The sequence below is a fragment of the Phoxinus phoxinus genome (assembly GCF_949152265.1).
Source record: "Phoxinus phoxinus genome assembly, chromosome: 3".
Lineage (NCBI taxonomy): Eukaryota > Metazoa > Chordata > Actinopteri > Cypriniformes > Leuciscidae > Phoxinus > Phoxinus phoxinus.
The window spans coordinates 15650615-15671297 of NC_136878.1; the positions used below are offsets into that span (position 1 = coordinate 15650615).

Genomic DNA, 20683 nt, shown 5'->3' on the forward strand with positions numbered 1-20683 from the left:
ATGCCATACTTGAACTAAGGCCTAATCCTGGCTTAATCTTAGCCCTGTCTGTGAAACTGGGCCTATGACCGATTAAAATGGTATACTACAAAAAAATCCTTTTCTGAACAAGTATTTTTGTCCGAGTCCGAGTCCGAGCGTGATTGTTCCCGGTGTCAAACTGTCATCCTCTTTTTGAAGGGTTCTTTTTTTTTTCTATTTAAAAACTCAAATGTAGTTTTGTCATAAAGTTCTTTCGCAGTGTATTTTAAATATTATACTGTCTACTGTACATTGAAAGCAAACCTCACAACATCTAGGGAATCCAGTGGAGCTTTTACAGTCATTTCCGTGTGGCACCACAAACAGAAATCACGAAAACAATCATGTGGATCAAATTACCTACAGGCACAGATTACGCACCTGATAGAACTATAGAGTCACTATATACACACTACTGTTCATAAGTTTGGGATCGGTATTTAGTTTTTTTACAGAAAAAAAATTAATAGGCCTACTTGTTTTCATTAAGGATGCATTAAATCAAATCAAAATCTACAGTAAAGACACCTATAATGCTACAAAAGATTTCGGTTTCAAATGAATATTCTTTTGAACTTTATATTCATAAAAGGATGTCATGCGTACAGGTACTTTTCATTCATGAGAAGTGCGTTCAAACCTGTAAATTAGTATTAAGACCTATGAATTAGTCGTAGTGCATTATTCACATTATTATCTTAGTTAGTATAAGAGAGATCTTTAAAAACATTTTAAAAAATACTGAACCCAAACTTTTGTATGAATGTTAGCGCACAGTAGTAAATATACAGCAATTCAGCACAAATCAGCAGATTTTGGAAAATATGACAGACATCACTGGCTGATACTCATATAAATTGACTGCTATCTATAATTTTTGAATGTCATTTGCATAAAATTGAGTTTTTCAAACTTTTTGACACTTCGCTGTCAATCCCAAAATCCCTGTCAATCCCACAATCCCCTGTGCGATCCTGCCACTCACCCCTCATAGAGATTGAATTGATAACGCCCACTCATATCCGCTCATTCAACACCAGCGTACATGTACGGTGAAATAAACCTTGTTTCCAACACATACATGCGTCATTCTAAAGACCAAAACCCTCCCTTATATACCTTAAGATATGGCATCATCAAACATATTTGTATGCATTTTTATATACTGATACATTTAACTGCATTATGACTACTTTGCAGTAAAAGCTGCAAAAGAAAAGCATTCCTCCCCTTTCATAGTATGATGATGAAGGAACAGACAAAGTGGTGCGACTGGCGAAATGATGTGCAGTAATGAAGGGGAGAAAGTGAAAAGCAGACAGACGTTTGGGAGGGTACCTTTGATGTCGGGCAGGCAGTCGGTGTGCGTGTGGACGTGGTGGTTAAGGCTGTTAGAGAGGGCTGACAGGAACTGGAGCTCTCCTCCCAAGAACCTCTGCCTGATACAGCAGCTGCAAGAGAGACGACAACACACACGCATCAAACACATGCGAGGCCAATCCACGCTGCATCATTCATTAGCAGGTTTATTTACATATTACAACTGTGAGTCTGTGCAACCACACACTCCCCCCCTCAGGGTTCAAACTGAGAACGTGAAGAGCTGGGATGCATGGCTTTGGATTGTTTACTTCGGTGTTATAAATAGTTTCTCTTCTCCATTACAGAGCGACGCCACAGCATTGTATTTACTCATAAGCGTTCCACAAATTAAGATCTGCATAATGCTGAACGTCTATTCATGAAGGAATTTAGTCAGAAATGTGGCCTGATGGTAAGCGAGTAAGCTAAGACACGTGCAGCGCCGCTTTTGCAGGTGACCCAAGATCGAATCTGACTTGTGTCATGTCCCAATCCCACAGGTCCTGTTACCCTATCAATTTATAAATTGGTTAAAAAGGTTAATTGAGTTTGGTTTTTCTTCAGCGTGAAAAATAGCTATGAATCTTCAACTAAGCAGAATGTTCAGTTTGCGAAAGGCAAAAGCACAGACATCAACAACTGGATTTTTGAGTCAAAATCATCTAAAGGTCAACATCAGCAACTTAAAAGGCAAACCCAGACAAACCCATTTAAAAACGGGAAAATTTGGGGAAATATTTCCATTTCGTTGTCATATTTTCTTTATTTCTCTATGATCTTCGAGCGGCACTGCAAAGACTCAGGGGTAATTTCTGAAACTCTTTTCACAAAACAATTCTTCAACACTCTTATTCGGCTAAGGATTACAATATCTTTCCCACAAGGGACTCTTCTCTGCTTCGACTTCAAGGACAGACATGCTCAAAGCACCTTGGATTTGTGGGACTGACATCAAAGGTGAGCTAAGTCAGAATACATTTGTTATCAGGCTCTTCGTTCTCTCTGTGTGAACTGAGCTTACTGTGTTCTATGCAATAGTGTGTTGTGTTAAATCCATGTCAGCGTGCAGCTAAAATGTCTGCAGTTAGTTCATGTCAAAGAACATAAGCAAAGAAGATGTAAATGACAAATCTCAGAAAGCCTTAATTCTCATGATCTAAAATAGATTTATTTTACAGTACATATGAATCTTAAGGTATGTATTAATCCTATAAACAATAAGAAAAAGTACCATGGAACAGGCTTTTTGGAAATTAACAAGTTAGCGCCATTATATTTTTTCAAGTTTCAAGTTCCTGGCATACCATGTAGTGTAAATACACTACATGAACATAGTATTCATTCAGGACAATGTTATGCAGGACGGTACCATTTTTATACCATTCACTCTCCCATAAAAAGTGAAACTAGCAGCCAAACCATAAGTAATGAGCTAATACAGTCTATTAACTGCTGTGGAATACAGTTCTCTCTTATTAGAACAACCAAGCAGAGGATGTCAACATTTTCTGAGCTGAATGAATTAAGGGCAAGAAATGCATTTCCAAAGTAAAGAAGAAACTAGAGAATATTTAATTAATGGAATAGTTTCACCAAAAATGAAAATTCTGTCATTATTCACCCTCATGCAGTTCCAAACCAGTATGTCATTTTTTGAATGTGGAACAGAAAAGTAGTCATTTTTGAAGCAACTTCAAGCAGTTCATTGTAACCACATCTGTCAAGTATACAAAAGCCAGACTGCTATTGAATCCACAGTGCTAAAAAATAATTGCTACATTAATGAGCTAGATCTTTTTAGTGAACCAAAAAAACTGAATCAGTTGGAGCGAATTAATGAATTTAGTTACTGAATTAATGACTCACTTCCTGAATTGCAACTTCATGTTCGACTGAAAATGATCAAGAAATGTTCAAGAAATTATCAATAATCATAAAATGTTACTGTGTACTTAAAGATTGTGAGACATACTGACTCATTATTCATAACGGAGTTAAAAAAATACATAACGTTATAAAAAACAAACTAAATTAATGAAATATTTTACCACATTCATATGTGTTAAATATTTTAATATATAGTTAGAGACAATTGTTAATGGAACCTGAATAAGAACCAGAAGAGTTAAATTCACTAGTGACGTTTCTTAAAAAAATTATACTTGCGTTCGACTTAGAAAATAACAGAAAATAGGTTTGGAATGACATGCGAGTAAGTAAATATTGGCATTAACCCTTTAAATTCCTTGTGCTGGGCATGTAAATATCTAGTACCATCACCATATTAAGGTCACATCAGAGACTCACGACCAGTAAAAAAAAAAAAAGTATAACCATGCAATACGCCAATATTTCTTAGAATTCTTGCTAGGGAAGATCTAATTGATTGCAGTGTCTTCAAAGAGATTGGCCCAGGAATGGATTTTTCTCTTTGAGGCATAACCTGTGTGAGCAGCAGACAATGTAGCTTCCCTCTCCAAGGAGTGAGGGGAGGGAAGAGCGCTTAGACAGTAATACAGGCAGTATGCCCACAGGAGCATCTTAATTAGAGGAGAGAGAGAAAGAGAGAGAGACTCTATACTGTGGGGAGTCTGAATCACTGCTGCAAAGGAACAACTCTTCTAGTCTGAGGTGGCAAGGTCAGACCGACCGGAAACATCCGTAGAAAGTGTAGAATGGGGCTTAACAAGCTCAGCTGAAGAAGTTGGAATGGGTTTAAAATGTGTATACTCATGCCTTGTTAAATGTAGACTAGGCTGTCTCTGTTAGAAAATTCATGTTGTTAGAGCTGTGGCATAGGGGTTAGTTGTTGAGCTATGGTGCTCACATAGGTGATGTAGGTTTGAATACAGCCTGTTTTATGTGTTGATGATGATGCCGTTCCTCTTCTCTTACTATTGTTTCTATAAAAGAAAATTGTTAAAAAGCAAAGATTTGAAAGGGTCAAAAACTCAAAATATCCATTATTAATTCGTTTTTACACACAGCTTCAAGTCATCAAGTCTAATTGTCATCCAATGTCAAAGTCAATTGCTCTCTAATGATGATAACAAACTCTCACTAGCAGTTGGTAACCTTCACACACCCTTCAAATTCTGTCTTTTATGTTGCTTTGACTTTTTGCAGTTCAACACTTGGTGGTGAGATACTTCAAATACCCAATTGTCAACTTTCAGCAGTCACGTATCTCTTGCACTCCTTCATCATACTTAATGTGAAGGAAACTTATTAGGCTACATGTCATTGAACACAGCGGTTCTTAGACAATTATTGTCAAAATCTACTCATTGTTAGTGGTATTACTTTGCCTTTTATGCCTGTTTCTTGTCTGTAAAACTACAAAAAAAGCATATTTATAAAAAGAGCATTTTAAAGCTGCAGTCCGTAACTATTTGGGGTTAAAAATGATCCAAAATAAATGTTTGAGCTAGTACATAACCAGTCAGTGTTTCAAAACTATCTGCTTGCCTTCGCTCGATTCACAACGGTAAGCTTGTAATAATGTTTTTAATTCCAGTGGTACGGGTGGATTTCCGCGGGAAATTCGAGCATGTCTTTACGTCATTACGTCACATCTGATTCTGTAAACATAAAGAAGGTGTCTCGGGTAGTAGGCTATATTGTGTGTGAGGATGTTGGAGGTGGAGATTTATAGCCTTTTTTCACAGCACTTGATATAATTAAACTTATCAATTTGATGTAGGATCCAGAAAGGTGGAGAGTCACCCATTGTAAAATCTAAAACACTTCAAACTTCGGAGTGGCTACAGAATAAACTGCAACCGGGCCCAGGGGCGGACTGGGACCAAAAAGTGGCCCTTGACGTTCTGGCCCACAGCAGCCCACCACATCCCACAACAGAATACATTGGCAAATTTATGTGCAGAATAATTTAACAACACTTATAGCATAAAAATTAGGGCTGGGCGATATGGCCAAAAAAAAATATCACGATATTTTTTTTTATATCAGTCGATATCGATAATTATCGATAAATGTCAAATCTTTATTTATTTCAAGTTTAAAGACAGATTTTTACTCCAACGTGAAAGCTGTAGAAACCAGAGCGTTGTGTTTTTAAACTACTCTTTATTGTCAGAACATATCATGACAAACACTTGCCAAACAGGAGAACATTCACAAATCCGAGGTAGAACATTCAAACATTTGACATTTTTCCTTAACAAAATAAATATCTTTATTTCAGTAGTATTAGCTTGAGTTAGGATGCAGATTTACTCTATACAATTTATGTTCATTAACAAAAACAGTAAAATCTGTTTAAAAAAAGTAACAACAGTATTTTTATTTGGTAAAATGTAATATTCTTTAGTTTTATTCAAATTAACCATTGGTCATCCAGCATCATGCATTTAGATCATGATAACCACAGATAAAATGTAACTATGGTTTCTATGGTATTTATGAAAACCAGTAGCCTAAATACATTATTAAAAACTGTAATTATATTCCATTAGTCATTTAATACATTGTCTACATTAATAATATTATACAATTCAATATATATATCCCACGCACATTTCATGGTGCAGTAAATATTACTAGGCTAACGTTACAGTAACGTTACATCCGTGGTAAATGATGGGAATGTGTCGACGGAAAAGCTTCTGACTGTATCGTTGCGCACAGTGTTTCTCCTGTTCGTCAGCGCGGTCTCATCTGCCTTTAAACTGGTTTAAATCACTGAGACATTTGTGTTCCTCGCTGAATTCAAGCGCTTCTCACTGGATCTCGTGTCTGAGACCGATCAGAGTAAACGCGTCTGCTGCTCTAGTGAGCTCGCGCTCGCGCTGCCGTTTGGACTTTGAGCCGAGCGGATAAACGGTCCGTGTGGCGCGTGCGGTTCAAATGAGATTCGTTCCGCTTTTGGCGCAAAAACATTATCGAACATTTATCGAACTCTTGATATCGTTTTATCGAGAAAAATTATATCGCGATAATTATCGTTATCGTTTTATCGCCCAGCCCTAATAAAAATATTACACAATACAAAATAAATGCTATTTAAACATTTATTTTAAAGGGGTCATGACATGAGAAACCAAATTTGCCTTGATCTTTTGGTATATAAGAGGTATTTGTACCATTAAAACGTCCTGCAAGTTTCATAGCTTAAGACTTCCTCCCCATTATAAACGAATCATTTATTTAATCAAGCTCTAAATACAGCTCGTTCTGGATCCATGGTAAGAAGTGACGTCACGGTACGAAGTGACGTACCAGCGTTTGCATATGACCACCTCCGGCAAAAGACAACTACGCTTAAAGCGCAAGGCAACTACGCTCATTTCGTATCGTTGTCGCGCCCGCACGCTGCGTGCCTCACAAGTGTTCAGTTGACGGACAGCGAGTGGGTCTGTGTACAGGGAAATTACGATGCCACGCAGATGTGCTGTTCCTGGCTGTGGACAAACAACATCTTTGAATACGCTGCGAAAGATCCAGTCGTCAGGGAAAAATGGATGCACTTTATTTTTTGCGGACATCTCAGTCACGGCAGTGTTAGTTTAAGCGTTTGTTCTATACATTTGAAGGATGACTGTTTTGAGAACAAATCCCAAAATGATGCTGGCTTTGCCAGAAAACTGTTGCTCAAAGATAAGTCCGTGCCGACTATTCTGGGCTCAATGACGACGCAAACTGTAAGTAATGTATTTAAAACTTTAAACAACTTTTTAAATACGCTGAATCCGCAATGTTCTGGCTGGGGGCGTTAATAATTGATGCATAGGCACTGACACTAGCCAATCATAACAGTGGGCGTTAACACTGAACTCTTAAAGGGGAAACACCCCCAAAACAGACTGTTTGAATCAGAGGATGAGAAACAGGGTGGGAAAAGGTCATAAATCACTACATTTTAAAAGTTTTTTGTAAAAAAAACTATAGTAATACTATAATTGCACCTAAGGGAACATAATAATAAAATAAAAAAAACCCATGTCATGACCCCTTTAAGTAGCACAACATATATTAGGTCATATTTGTAAAACAAAGGGAAACAAACAGAAGAACATTAAAACACACAACATTATTAATATAAAACTATCAAGAGAGCATATCAGCTAGGGGGAGCTAGAGCCGTCAGAGCTGCTGAACTGCTACTCTTCGCGCCAAATGTATAATCGGTTAATTTGAAGCATTTCACAGCATACCTCTAATGCTTTTTTAACGCGTAACTTTTCAGCTCCACCTTTTCAGCTCCACCTTTTCTTTCCCTTTTCATCCATGGACAATTGTTTGTAATTATCTGCTCAGAGAAATTCAATGTAACGGATCAATCTCTCTCTCTGTGAAAATTAAGCCTGGAACACACCAAGCCGGTGGTCTAAGTTTTACCGTTGCCTGAAATTGGCCCTCGTCGGCTTTTTTCCGGCCGATTCTACATGTTGAATCGGTGTTGGTGAAAGAGGGAACTCTGATTGGCTGTTCATCTTAGTGAACGAGTCAGTGCACGATAATAATAGCAAAACAGTGAACAAATAAGTAAAAACGGCACAGATAGAAGACTGTTACGTCATCTTACCTGAGTGTTCCTTGGTGAATATTTCAATATTAACATGAGCGGAGTGGTATAAAGAAAGTGTTGTTCAGCAGGATTGATATTCAATATTTATATGTGAATAAAAGCCTAAATTCAATCTCTTCATCGTACAAAGAAATTTGGACTACACTGCTTGATTCATATGGATTAGTTTTATGATCTCTTTATGAACATTTTGAAGTGGCAAAGTGATAGTTGCTTGGACTGTCAATGTAGGGACACAAATCTCTCAGATTTCTTGAAAACACAATGAAAAGTCTTACTTTTGGAAGGACATGACGGGGAGTGATTTGTTTGGGGGGGGGGGGTGAGTTAACCCTTTAAAAGTCTAACTTTGCTAGACTAGGGTAAGAATAGTGATGTTCTCTAGCCTATATTTAGTATGCCATGTGTTGTCAGGTTCAGTAGCGTGTGTTGCTTCATCCTCGACTTCTTCAGCGCTGAAGCATTTCTGCAAAGCATGGCACTGTTCCATAAAAATGCCAAACATTTCCACTTTCCAGGAAAAATGCATATCTTGTGGGATGTTGTGACCTCATACTATTTCACACCATCAGGGTCTGAAATGGCATGTAATTAAAAGTGGGGGGGAAAAACAAGCTATTTTCTAAAGAGTACACACATCACAGTATTCCAGTCATCTACTGTAGCTGCTCTAATTAGAGGCAAAGCCAAAGACACATTTTGTTGAAATGCCCTTTCATTCTCTGCTGCCCACAACCAGGGCCAGGATGCTAATTGAGTAACGCTATTGAAAATGACTACCTATCATTATTAGACCTCTCAAGGAAGTGATAATCTTCCAAAGTGGCTAAATTTGCAAGCGGCAAGCACTCAAGACCAGTCTGACCTTTATAATGCCCCCATCTGCAATGAAAAAAAACAAACACTTCAGAACTTTACATCATACAAGCCCTTCAAGACTCAGCATCTTTCCAGCAAAAAAAAAATATTACCTGGAAAGCTTCAGGAGCTACATTTTAATGGGCAAACCAGCAACCAACAGATTTGCAGGCTAGAAATGTCTCAGAATATGTATCTTTCAGCATTTGGATCCACGACCCCTTCTGTAACTTTAAAGCCTGTCTACTGACCTGTTCATCAAAAGCTCATTCCGCTGCGCCTTGTATGTCATCCTCTGACTTCAGATTTTTAAACACCATGACAATATATAAAAAAATATTAGCAGACACAAAGTCATATGAGTCTTAAGACCCAGCTGAGTCACATGCATTCAAATGATAAAATTGCTCACAAATGACGCCCAAAGGCATCCCTTACAATGCTGAAATGTCATTGTCCCTCATTGTGAACATGCAAATCTGTGGCAATGTCAACCTTTTACTGATAGAGAGAACAACAGACAGAACAATAGAACGATATATATAAAATGAGAGAGAGGGAGAGGGAGAGGGAGAGGAGAGAGAGAGAGAGAGAGAGAGAGAGAGAGAGAGAGAGAGAGAGAGAGAGAGAGAGAGAGAGAGAGAGAGAGAGAGAGAGAGAGAGAGAGAGAGAGAGGGAGAGGGAGAGGGAGAGAAGGGAAATAGGTTTGAAAAGCAGCCTGAGGGGTCTTTGTCATGGTTCTAATGAGAATTAACCGCTGGAGGTTATTACTTGCCTACTTAAACATTACAGGTGCACTTATATTAACATATTAAATATCATGGAGGTCTAGTAATAATTGCAGTTTCATTTCAGTTTAATTCTACAGAACATTAGTTGTAGTGCACAATATTTGACGCACAACAGGTCTCTTTAAGGTCTAATATTTGACAAATCATGAAATGCAAACAAAAATGAACAGAATTTGACATGTTTTGGATTAAATAAACCAAGTAAAATTATGCATAATTAAAAAAATGTATTACATTTTTTAAAGTGTGTTTATTAAGTTTATTATGAATTAAATCAATTGAGAAAAAAAAATGTATTTGAGAAAAGAAAAAAAATATTTGTGAATTTCATAGAACCCCGTCCATTGCTAAAAACAAGGCTTACAAAGACCAAGGTAATCATTCAAATTAGGGCTGTGCGATATTGAAGAAAAATGCGATATGCGATAACTCATTAAATAATGCGATATTCGATATGTGATACGATAATGCTAAAAGTGTGTAAAATAAACTTAAATTAACTTTAAAATATATTTAAAATGAAATAACCTACGTGTGTTTCACATTCTTTTTATGACAAGAAAACATCCTTATAACTTGTGAAAGTGAACATCAGTGTTTTACTGTAGCGTAAGAAGTGTTATTATAACATCAGTGTAAACCTCAGGGCTTCAGGTTATCCTACATTAGGTTTATTTAATAAAAGATGCTGAATCATAAAATGTAAAAATAAAACATTGTTAGTTTTCACTGTATGAATTAAATATATCCTGATTAAAGCTACAAAACTTTGTCTTTTGTTCATGACCCCAGTTATTGCAAGCTGTTGCGATATGCATATTGCGATATATACATTTGCGATATTTCGATAATTTCGATATATTGCGCAGCCCTAATTCAAATGTACAAAAACATGATGCATTTGTTCATTTTGTAGGATTACAGAGCTATTAAATGTACATTCACTGCAGTGAAGTAGACAACTCATCCATTCATAAAATGCTACTCACTTTGTCATTTTGGCAGGTTCTACAAATCTTCTTATGGCCATTATTACACCTAAACTAAAGAAAGAACTGTTTCTAAAATAATTGAGTACCAGTTTTCTGGTTCAAAAAGTTTAACAAAATGTCCTGAATTAGGCAACATAAGACAGTCTGACAAATTTGAGCTGTGTAGTTTATTGGCTTCTTCTAGATGACAGGAATAAACATGCCGAGGCCCCTTTTCTCCTCTCTTCGCATAAACTGAAGTCTAAATTCTTTTCTTTCATTAAAAATCCCCTTTATATAAGGCTCAAACGCAATTCAAGGGATACTTTCACATTCAATTATTTGAGCTCTGCCTTTCTATCCTGAGATGTTCAAGAGCAGAGTGCAATAATGAAATTCCTCTTTCAAAAAAAAGTGTACAAAAGAAAGGGTTTCTTTAATAAAACCCATTTTACCTTATCTGCAGATAGCTGCGACACAATTACATCATGCTGCACCGTATCATAGGGTCTAAGCTGCTGAGAAATGGGTGAGAAATATAGGCAACGGATGGAAAACAACGTGACTTCACTGAAACACTTACAGAACTTATAGAAGCAATAATATAACCTACTACTGATCTGAACTAACCTGATATGGCAAAGCTAAAGAGCATTACTTATGCTTCAGCAGAGACCATTATATCAAAATATGCTAGTCTGGGTCCACTCCACCTTCAAAGCCTTAAAATAGGCGGATAAAGTATTAATGTTCAGAGTTTCAAACTATATTTCCCCACCAACTCTTTGTGACTGTGATGAGGGACAACAGGCTTTGAAGCCAAAAGCTCAGAAAAAGGAAAGTTGAAAGAGAATGAAGGTAAGGAACATTAATATTGCATCAAGATTAGTTCATGCAATGGCTACGAGGGATTTTGTCTTGAATAGTGGAAAGTTGTTGGGGTCTTTATGGAGAGAAAGATAGGGATAGGAATACACTTCATTATGTTTCTAACTCAACATCAGATACTCAAGAAGTCAGATTTCATAAGCCAATCACTGAGCAGGCAGTACATATAGATATAGACATTATACAATTGTATCATATATTTGTCTTTCAAACAAATGCTGGGATTCACAAATGCTGGGATTCACAAATGCAGGGATTCACAAATGCAGGGATTCACAAATGCAGGGATTTTGACAGCAGAACCTCTTTGAATTAAATATCACTTTGTAGGCCAAAACGCAGAAGCGAGTTAGCATTTTAGCACTTCCAGTTCCATCGTCCCAGAGTCAATGGGTTTTTTGAATGGGATTTTGGTTAAATGGCTGAAATAAGGTCTGTGGTGAACACAAACTTAAGACACTTTCACGTTTTATTCTACGATATAAAATACATCTTGTGATCTCTTTTAAAGCTGTTACGTGTCTTTAAAAAGGCGGTTGCTAACAAGTGGCTAAATGGGACTACAGAGGCTGTCGAGGAGACTAAACTAGGGTTGCCACCTTCAGTGTGGCAAAATAAGGGACACCCATTCACAAAATAAGGGTACACCCCCTCAATAAACAAGTTAGACCAAAATAAATCTAGAAGTAATCAAAAAGTCATCAGGTTATATTACCTAAAATGTGTAATAGATTACCAGGGCTTGACATTACATATAATTTTTCGATACATATCTATACTGAAATAACTGAAACGCTTCCAATACTCATTTTCCGCAGAATAAACTATACTGTACCAGTTGCGCTTTCTCTTGTGAACGGCCCCTAATGGATCCGTGTGTCAGTCAGGTCTTAAAGTGACAAGAGCCTAATAAAACTGCTGCCAAATTATGAGATAATATTGAAAATATCTATAAGGCAGTTCTTCCCTATGATATCGATGTCAAAATTGTGAACAGTGAAACTGCTGAGTGGCTAGTAACTTTGGAAAACCACTAGCCACAGTGGCTGATGAGCAGAAAAGTTAATGTCAAGCCCTGATTGCTACTGATGAGCATACCTAGGGCTAAATTCTCACTATCGGCATCAGCGATTCAGATTTCAGTTGCCAATTTGCAGGACACACATCCCTTCAGTGAAGTTGTGTGCCTTATTACAGACTGCATTAGACAGTATCAGAATGTCCCATCTGAACTTTTAACAACACTGGCCTCAGCAATGTGTTTGGTGTCAGCTCAGAGCCCGGTCTACAGGCTGGTACACTGACCCAGCCACTTTGGGGGCATGGAGAGTATCAATCGCACTCCACTGGAGGACGCGGTTATCTGGGTCAGTGCATACCTCACTCAAAGCACACTTGTTTTGCTGTCTGGGGGGGGAGGGGTTACACTCAGATAAAAGGCCTGGGGGATGGGCAGCTACAGCTTAAAGGAGAACTCCGGTCAATTTTAACATTGAGCTCAATTTTTAGTAAATTTGGAGTGCTGTCAATACAGAGAACAACGACAAAAATCGGTGTTGCCTACACACGGTGTTATCCTCTTTTTAAAATGTGCACCCTGTTGACTTTAATGGGGCAAGGTTTAAACCTGCTTGTAGCCTCTTAACATCTTTGATATGTCATTACAATTCAATTCAATTCAATTCAAGTTTATTTGTATAGCGCTTTTCACAATACACATTGTTTCAAAGCAGCTTTACAGAAAATGCATTTCAAAAATATACATACAAAAATACAGTTAGTTAATCATGAAATTTAGGGCATAACATATCGCCGGCGTTGGGTCGTCTCTTCACAGGCGTCGAGTCGTCTCATCACAGGCGTTGGGGCATCTGAAGTCTCCATGAGAGGCTGGATACTAACTGGAGCTGACAAACTCTATTTGAGTTATCTCGGGACAGGCGTCCCGAGATAACAACAAAAAAGGCAGATGGGAAATAATTAGCGTAGCTGCTGTTCTTAATATGAATGCATTTGATCTGATTTAACTGTAGTATAAAAGGTATGAGATGCATCATGTGAATGCTTGGCTAAAGAGATGCGTCTTTAATCTAGTTTTAAACTGGGAGAGCGAGTCTGAGCCTCGGACAGTATCAGGAAGGCTATTCCAGAGTTTAGGAGCTAGATGTGAAAACGCCCTCCCTCCTTTAGTGGACTTAGATATCCTAGGTACGACCAGAAGCCTTGAATTTACCGATCTTAAAGAGCGCGATGGAATATATGGCGATAGAAGATCTCTTAAATACACAGGAGCTAAACCATTTAGGGCTTTATAGGTCAGTAACAATACTTTGTAATTGATACGGAACTTAATAGGTAACCAGTGTAGAGATGATAAAATTGGTGTTATATGATCATATTTTCTTGACCTAGTAAGAACTCTAGCGGCTGCATTTTGGACTAACTGTAGCTTGTTTACTGAGGATGCAGGACAACCAGCTAATAAAGCATTACAGTAATCTAGTCTCGAGGTCATGAATGCATGAACTAACTTTTCTGCATCAGAAACTGATAGCATATTACGTAGCTTAGCAATGTTTCTAAGGTGGAAAAAGGCTGTTCTTGTGACATTTGAAATATGATTTTCAAAAGACAAGTTGCGGTCTAGTATAACACCCAGGTCTTTTACTGTAGAGGATAAAGTAACAGGACGTCCATCTAGATTAAGGTTGTATTGTAAGAGGTTTTGTGGGCAGTTTTTTGGACCAATCAGTAATACCTCCGTTTTATCTGAATTTAATAGAAGAAAATTACACGTCATCCAATATTTTATATCTTTAACACACTCTGTCATTTTAGATAATTTAGTGTTATCATCTGGTCTAGATTAAATATATAATTGAGTGTCATCAGCATAACAGTGGAAACTTATTCCATGTTTTCTTATAATATTACCAAGTGGCAGCATATAAATTGAGAATAGCAGGGGGCCTAATACAGATCCCTGTGGCACTCCATAATTTACTGACGTTATCTTTGATTTTTCCCCATTTAAATGGACAAAATGGTAACGGTCTGATAGGTACGATCTAAACCAGCTTAATGCCTGTCCCTGAACACCAGTGTAATTTTGAAGTCGATCTAAGAGTATTTTATGATCTATAGTGTCAAACGCAGCACTAAGATCGAGTAAAACTAGTATTGAGATACAGCCTTGGTCAGAAGCTAAAAGTAAATCATTTGTAATTTTAACCAGCGCAGTTTCTGTGCTATGATGTGGCCTGAATCCTGACTGAAACTTTTCATAGATATCGTTTTCTTGCAAGAAAGAGCACAATTGAGCGGACACAACTTTTTCTAGTATTTTAGACATAAATGGAAGATTTGAAATGGGTCTGTAATTTGCTAGGTTATTTGGATCTAATTGTGGTTTCTTAATAAGAGGTTTTATAACTGCCAGCTTGAATGTTTTTGGAACATGTCCTAAAGATAGAGACGAGTTAATAATATTGAGAAGAGGCTCTTCCACTACAGGTAACACTTCTTTCAGTAGTTTAGTGGGTATTGGATCTAATAAACATGTTGTTGGTTTAGATGCAGTGATAAGTTTATTTAGCTCTTCCTGTCCTATAGTTGTAAAGCGCTGTAGTTGTTCTTGAGGGGCGATAATTGAGGCTGAATCATAAGACGCTGTCAAAGATTGTACATTTACAATTGCGTTTCTGATGCTTTCTATTTTCTCAGTGAAGAAATTCATGAAATCATTACTATTAAAATGTAATGGAATATTTTGTTCAGGTGATGTCTGTTTATTTGTTAATCTAGCCACGGTGTTAAATAAAAACCTTGGATTGTTTTGGTTATTTTCTATTAGTTTGCGTAGATGCTCAGACCTGGCTGCTTTTAGAGCCTTTTTATAACGTGACATACTGTCTTTCCACGCGATTCTAAAGACCTCTAAATTAGTTTGTTTCCATTTGCGCTCTAAGTTACGAGTTTCTCTCTTGATAACATGCGTAGCACTGTTGTACCATGGTGCTTTAGTTTTCTCTCTAACCTTTTTTAATCTAATTGGTGCAACAGTTTCTAATGTACTAGAGAAAATGGTGCTCATACTGCTAGTCATTTCCTCTAGTTCCTCTGTTTGTTTGGGTTCACTGAGGAGCGGAGATAGATCAGGTAAGCTATTCAAGAATCTATCTATAGTGGTTGGAAGGATTGTTCTGCCTGGTCGATAACGTGGCGCAACATGACACATTTCAGCCGTACGTAGTATGCAAGTTACCATGTAATGATCAGTGACATCATCACTTTGCGGTATAATATCTATATCGGTTGGATCGGTTCCATATGATATAATTAAATCTAGAGTATGATTAAGACGATGAGTGGGACCACTAACGTTTTGCTTGACCCCAAAGGAGTTTAATAAATCTGTAAACGCAGCTCCTAACGCATCATTTGTGTTATCAACGTGTATGTTGAAATCTCCAACAATTATTGCCTTATCGGCATTGACCAATAGATCTGAGAGAAAATCTGCAAACTCTTTTAGGAAATCAGCGTAAGGCCCTGGCGGTCTATATACGGTAGCCAAGGCTAGAGATAATAGGGATTTCTTTCTTACATCTAGGAGCGTAACATTTAGAACAAGTACTTCAAACGAATTAAACCTGTGGCCTGTTTTCTGAGTAACATTAAGAATATCTCTATAGATTGTTGCAACACCGCCGCCACGACCAATCAGACGGGGCTCATGCTTATAACCGTATCCTGGTGGAGTGGACTCATTAAGACCGAAATAATCATTTGGTTTAAGCCAGGTTTCAGTAAGGCAGAGTACATCAAAGCTATTATCAGTGACCATTTCATTTACAATAACCGCCTTAGGTGTAAGCGATCTAATGTTTAGAAGACCTAGCTTTAGAAATTGTTTTTGTTCACTAATATTGAGATTTTCTGGTTTAATCACAATTAGATTTTTCTTAGATCCTGCAGTAGATTTATTGTTTGGCCTCACTAAACGAGGAATAGACACAGTTTCTATATAGTGTTCTACACTGGTACTTATATCAATTAATTTGGGACAGCAAAGAATGTGATTTGGACTTTGACTTACTAGTCATATGGTGTGTAACGTCTTGGAGATGTTGTCCGACAGAACAGCCGCTCCGATTCTGCTGGGGTCAGACACAAGTGACAAGTGACAATTACAAGTGCCCAGCCATGTTAGATGATTCCTTCAGAGTCGATTGTCGAGTTCACGCGCGTGATCATAGGTAACTAAACCTATGCGCGTGAACTCGACAATCGACTACTTAGGACTTCGACCGAAAACAGGATGTAAATACAGGTATTTGCGCTGGCTGAAATAACTCATTTTTATTTTTATCTTTCACATCTACTGTAGTCAGATTCACTCGTGTTCACTCTGAAGGAATCATCTAACATGGCTGGGCACTTGTAATGACATATCAAAGATGTTAAGAGGCTACAAGGGGCGGCAGTGGCTCAGTGGTTCATGTAGGTTGTCTACAAACCGAAAGATTGGTGGTTCAATCCCCGGTTCCACTTGACCAAGTGTCGAGGTGTCCATGAGCAAGGCATATAACCCCAGCTGCTCCCGATGAGCTGGATGGCGCCTTGTATGGCTGACACCGTTGTCGGTGTGTGAATGGGTGAATGTGAGGCAATATGTAAAGTGCTTTGGTGGCCATTGGGTCTGTGAAAGCGCTATATAAATGCAGTCCATTTACAAGCAGGTTTAAACCTTGCCCCATTGAAGTCAACAGGGTGCAAATTTTAAAAAGAGGATAACACGGTGTAGGCAACACAGATTTTTGTCATTGTTCTCTGTATTGACAGCACTCCAAATTTACAAAAAAATTAGCTCAATGTTAAAATTGACCGAAGTTCTCCTTTAAGGAAATGGAATATACACGATATAAACCGTATACCCGATACAATGTTATCAACTAAAGAATATTCATTTGCAGTGAAATGTTTACATAAACCTTGCGGAATCTGCAAAATGTTAATAATTGTAACAATATAATACCGATCATAAAAATGTCAATCTGAAGAACAGTGGGCAGTTTAACTCTTTAGTACAAACTTTGAATAACTTTTACAAAAGAAAAAGTCATGGATTGACAAATAGTATTACAAATCAAGTGTATGCAAACTTCTGAACAGGGTCGTTTTTATAAATGTAACTATTATTTACAAATTACTTACAAATACTGAGGTAGAAAGGATTAGAAAATCTTCACAAGTAATTGCAAAAATAACCAATGAAAAAATTAATTGGGGACATTTTGCCAACAATTTGAGTAAAAAGAAAAAATAATACAATAGACAATTAATTATACATTAGACTTTATAGAATAGAGACAACAAATAATATGTTATACTGTTTAATGATTCTAAGATTAATTGGAAAATTAGATAAAACTGAGCATTACTCAGTCATTACGATGTTTCAATGGGACTAATTGGTTGAAGTAATAGATAGAAATACATTACTTAATTTTGGTCTAGTCATTTTCATTTGCATCTACATATTTTTTAAAAATCCCTGACTGTAATGCACTGCTTGTAGAGAGCGCAAGACGAAAGGAGTAGATACCAAAAACAGTCTTTATTAAATCCACACAGAAAATTCAGGAGATCACAGGAGGAAACAATAAACACAACCATGTTTAACACTGACAATACTGGACAAGGGAACAGAAAGATCTGAGGGCTTAAATACTGACAAGGGCTGCGTCCGAAAACATAGGCAGCTGACTCGTTGCCTCGCTGCCCTATCAGGCATTGACTTTAAAGGCAGCGTTTGCGCACAAAGGTACCTCACAAAACTGATTTCAAACAGACTTCTGGAGGCAGCATAACGGTTTAATAATCTACAGCAAAATAGAGCAAGCTTTGGTAAAAACTAAGTGAATATTTATTGACTACAATAGTAATTTCTCGCTAGAAATCACATCATAAGTGGAAACCGTGGATCAAAAATGTACATTTACACACAAACTGACGACCAGCCGCAAATTTCAGACGCCATCTTTATTTTTCTAGCTCAACTGCCACAGAATGGAAAGCACATGATTGTGGGATATCAAAGAAAGGGAAGGATACATCTATGCTGCCTTCAAAAATCAATCAGATGAAGGTATCTCAGGAGACAGGAAGTGGAACTAACATTGCATTCGGACGCCTAATGACCTTGGAATGCATCCTCCGAAGGCAGCATATATCAGTTTTCGGATGCGGCTAAAATGTAATCAAAGTAAACAGGAACAGGTGTGTGGAACTAATTAACAACCAAGGAGACTAACTAGGGAACACAGGCAAACCAGAACAGGGAAAACGGAACCAAAACAGAACATACATGTTACACTGACATGGCATCAGAGGAAATAATCTGCATAGCAAAGAGGTACACAGTGTAGTAAAGTAATCAGAAAGCCTTTTACATATTTCTGTTAGGACAAAATGACAATTTACATTGATCATCCTGTTCAAAAGTTTACATCCTATTGTTTTTAATATAGCTTTCTTGAGCATCAATGAATGTTTGCACAATACATTTATGAATGTAAAATCAAGACCAAACTAAATCAAAAACAAAATGCCATAATGCATCCTCTACGCTGGTCTCAAAAGCCTCTTTGGTCTAATGCAAACACACTGGCAATGCCAGCTGGAAATGCACACATTTACCTGCACAGTATGTGGGAATGAGAGAAATTTGCATTTGTTAATTATGGAAGTGTCTTGCTCTAGTATACTGCACTGTATGTTTATGTCTGTAAGTGTGTATACAATAACAACTGCAAATCCCCTGTGGAGATACTGCTGTAATTAAATCCCACCATGATGACATTTCTATTCGAGTTCGGAACGAACTTGCTGGCTAAATCAAACATTACAAAAAATGTGTTAATTATCCCTTATGAAATTACATGTGATGAACAACTGCTACCTGAGATGATAAACTGGAGGGCCATCTCTGAAAAAAACAAAACCTTGATTGCTATGTATTGTCATTGTTTCCTGGAGTTCTTAACAGCTACAATACAAGAACTGAGCACAGATACATAATACAATATCACAACTAAGTAAACACATCATGGTAACACTGAAAGAGTGTTACAGTCTGTTTACACACCCTAAACAAGATATTGATGGATGGGAGGAAGTAAGTGAGTGATAAATGTACAGTCAGCTGGTCATCTTTGCTAAATAAACCTCAAGACCTCGACTTGATGTCATAAAAGAAGAAAACGTAGGGTGATGCGGGTGAACGTGTTTTCTCAAGTAGAACATGTTCCTGGATTAACATCTTTGTCCAACTTTCCAAACAGGCAATCAGATTTAAAGGGCACCTATTATGCCCCTTTTCACAAGATGTAAAATAAGTCTCTGATGTCTCCAGAGTGTGTATGTAAGTTTTAGCTCAAAATACCCCACGGATATTTTTTTTACAGTATATTTAAATTGTCATTTTTGGGGGGCTGAGAAAAACGCTCCGTTTTAGTGTGTCTCTTTTAAAAGTTAATGAGATGCGATTCCACGCACAGGGGGCGGAGCTTAACCAGCTCGCCTCAGAGCCAGGACAATATCATCTCACAGAAAGATGATAATATCAAACAAAACAGAAACTCACAGTAACAGTGTTTGAGTCGGTCAATAATGCCCACAGAGCTAGAGAATATATGCTGAATAGAGATAGAACAGGTATGTTCATTTTAATTACGTTTATAACTTATATATGCCATCTGCTCCACTATAAATACAAGCCTGCTGTACGTTAGTTAAACCCGTCTGAATGATGACCAAAATGTACTGATGAGTACAATTAAGTTTATTGTACATCACACAAAAGATGACGCGTTAGTTTTACTGCAGAAAATCACTGTACGAATAAACACAGTATAAGTGCGCATTAAGTCTTATCCATAAACTCTCTCTCTCTCTCTCTCCCTTTCATTATCATGGAACATAACGTTACACAGCGAAGTACACAAAACACTTGTTACAACTAACAGTAAACAAATATATACACACCTTTTCAGTGGGTGCTTTATAAACTGGTAAACTGTATATCTGTAAAACGACTCGATGAGCTCTAGCTGTCATAAAGTGCTCGCTCTCACTTTCATTTCTGCCGTGATCAGTCACGTTAGTCCTGTTGCTCCGGAGACTGTAAGCTGGATCACGAGAGTAGTTGTACTGATCAATCCTTGAGTAACAACGAGAGT

At 37.5% G+C, this 20683-nt stretch overlaps 1 protein-coding gene across 23 annotated transcripts in view; it reads right to left on the bottom strand.

The window, feature by feature from the left end:
* arvcfb (ARVCF delta catenin family member b) overlaps positions 1 to 20683 on the bottom strand; it is a 229897-nt gene that overhangs the window by 126232 nt on the left and 82982 nt on the right. For 22 of the 23 annotated variants that reach the window (XM_079605643.1, XM_079605639.1, XM_079605653.1 and 19 more), the window contains one exon: positions 1360 to 1472. Coding sequence is in view for 9 of the 23 variants with exons in the window: in XM_079605653.1 (XP_079461779.1) it covers positions 1360 to 1472 (113 nt within the window). In the remaining 14 variants the exon portion in view is untranslated. Of the gene's footprint in view, positions 1 to 1359; positions 1473 to 20683 lie in introns of those variants that run through there. The other variant, XM_079605651.1, reaches the window with a different exon arrangement.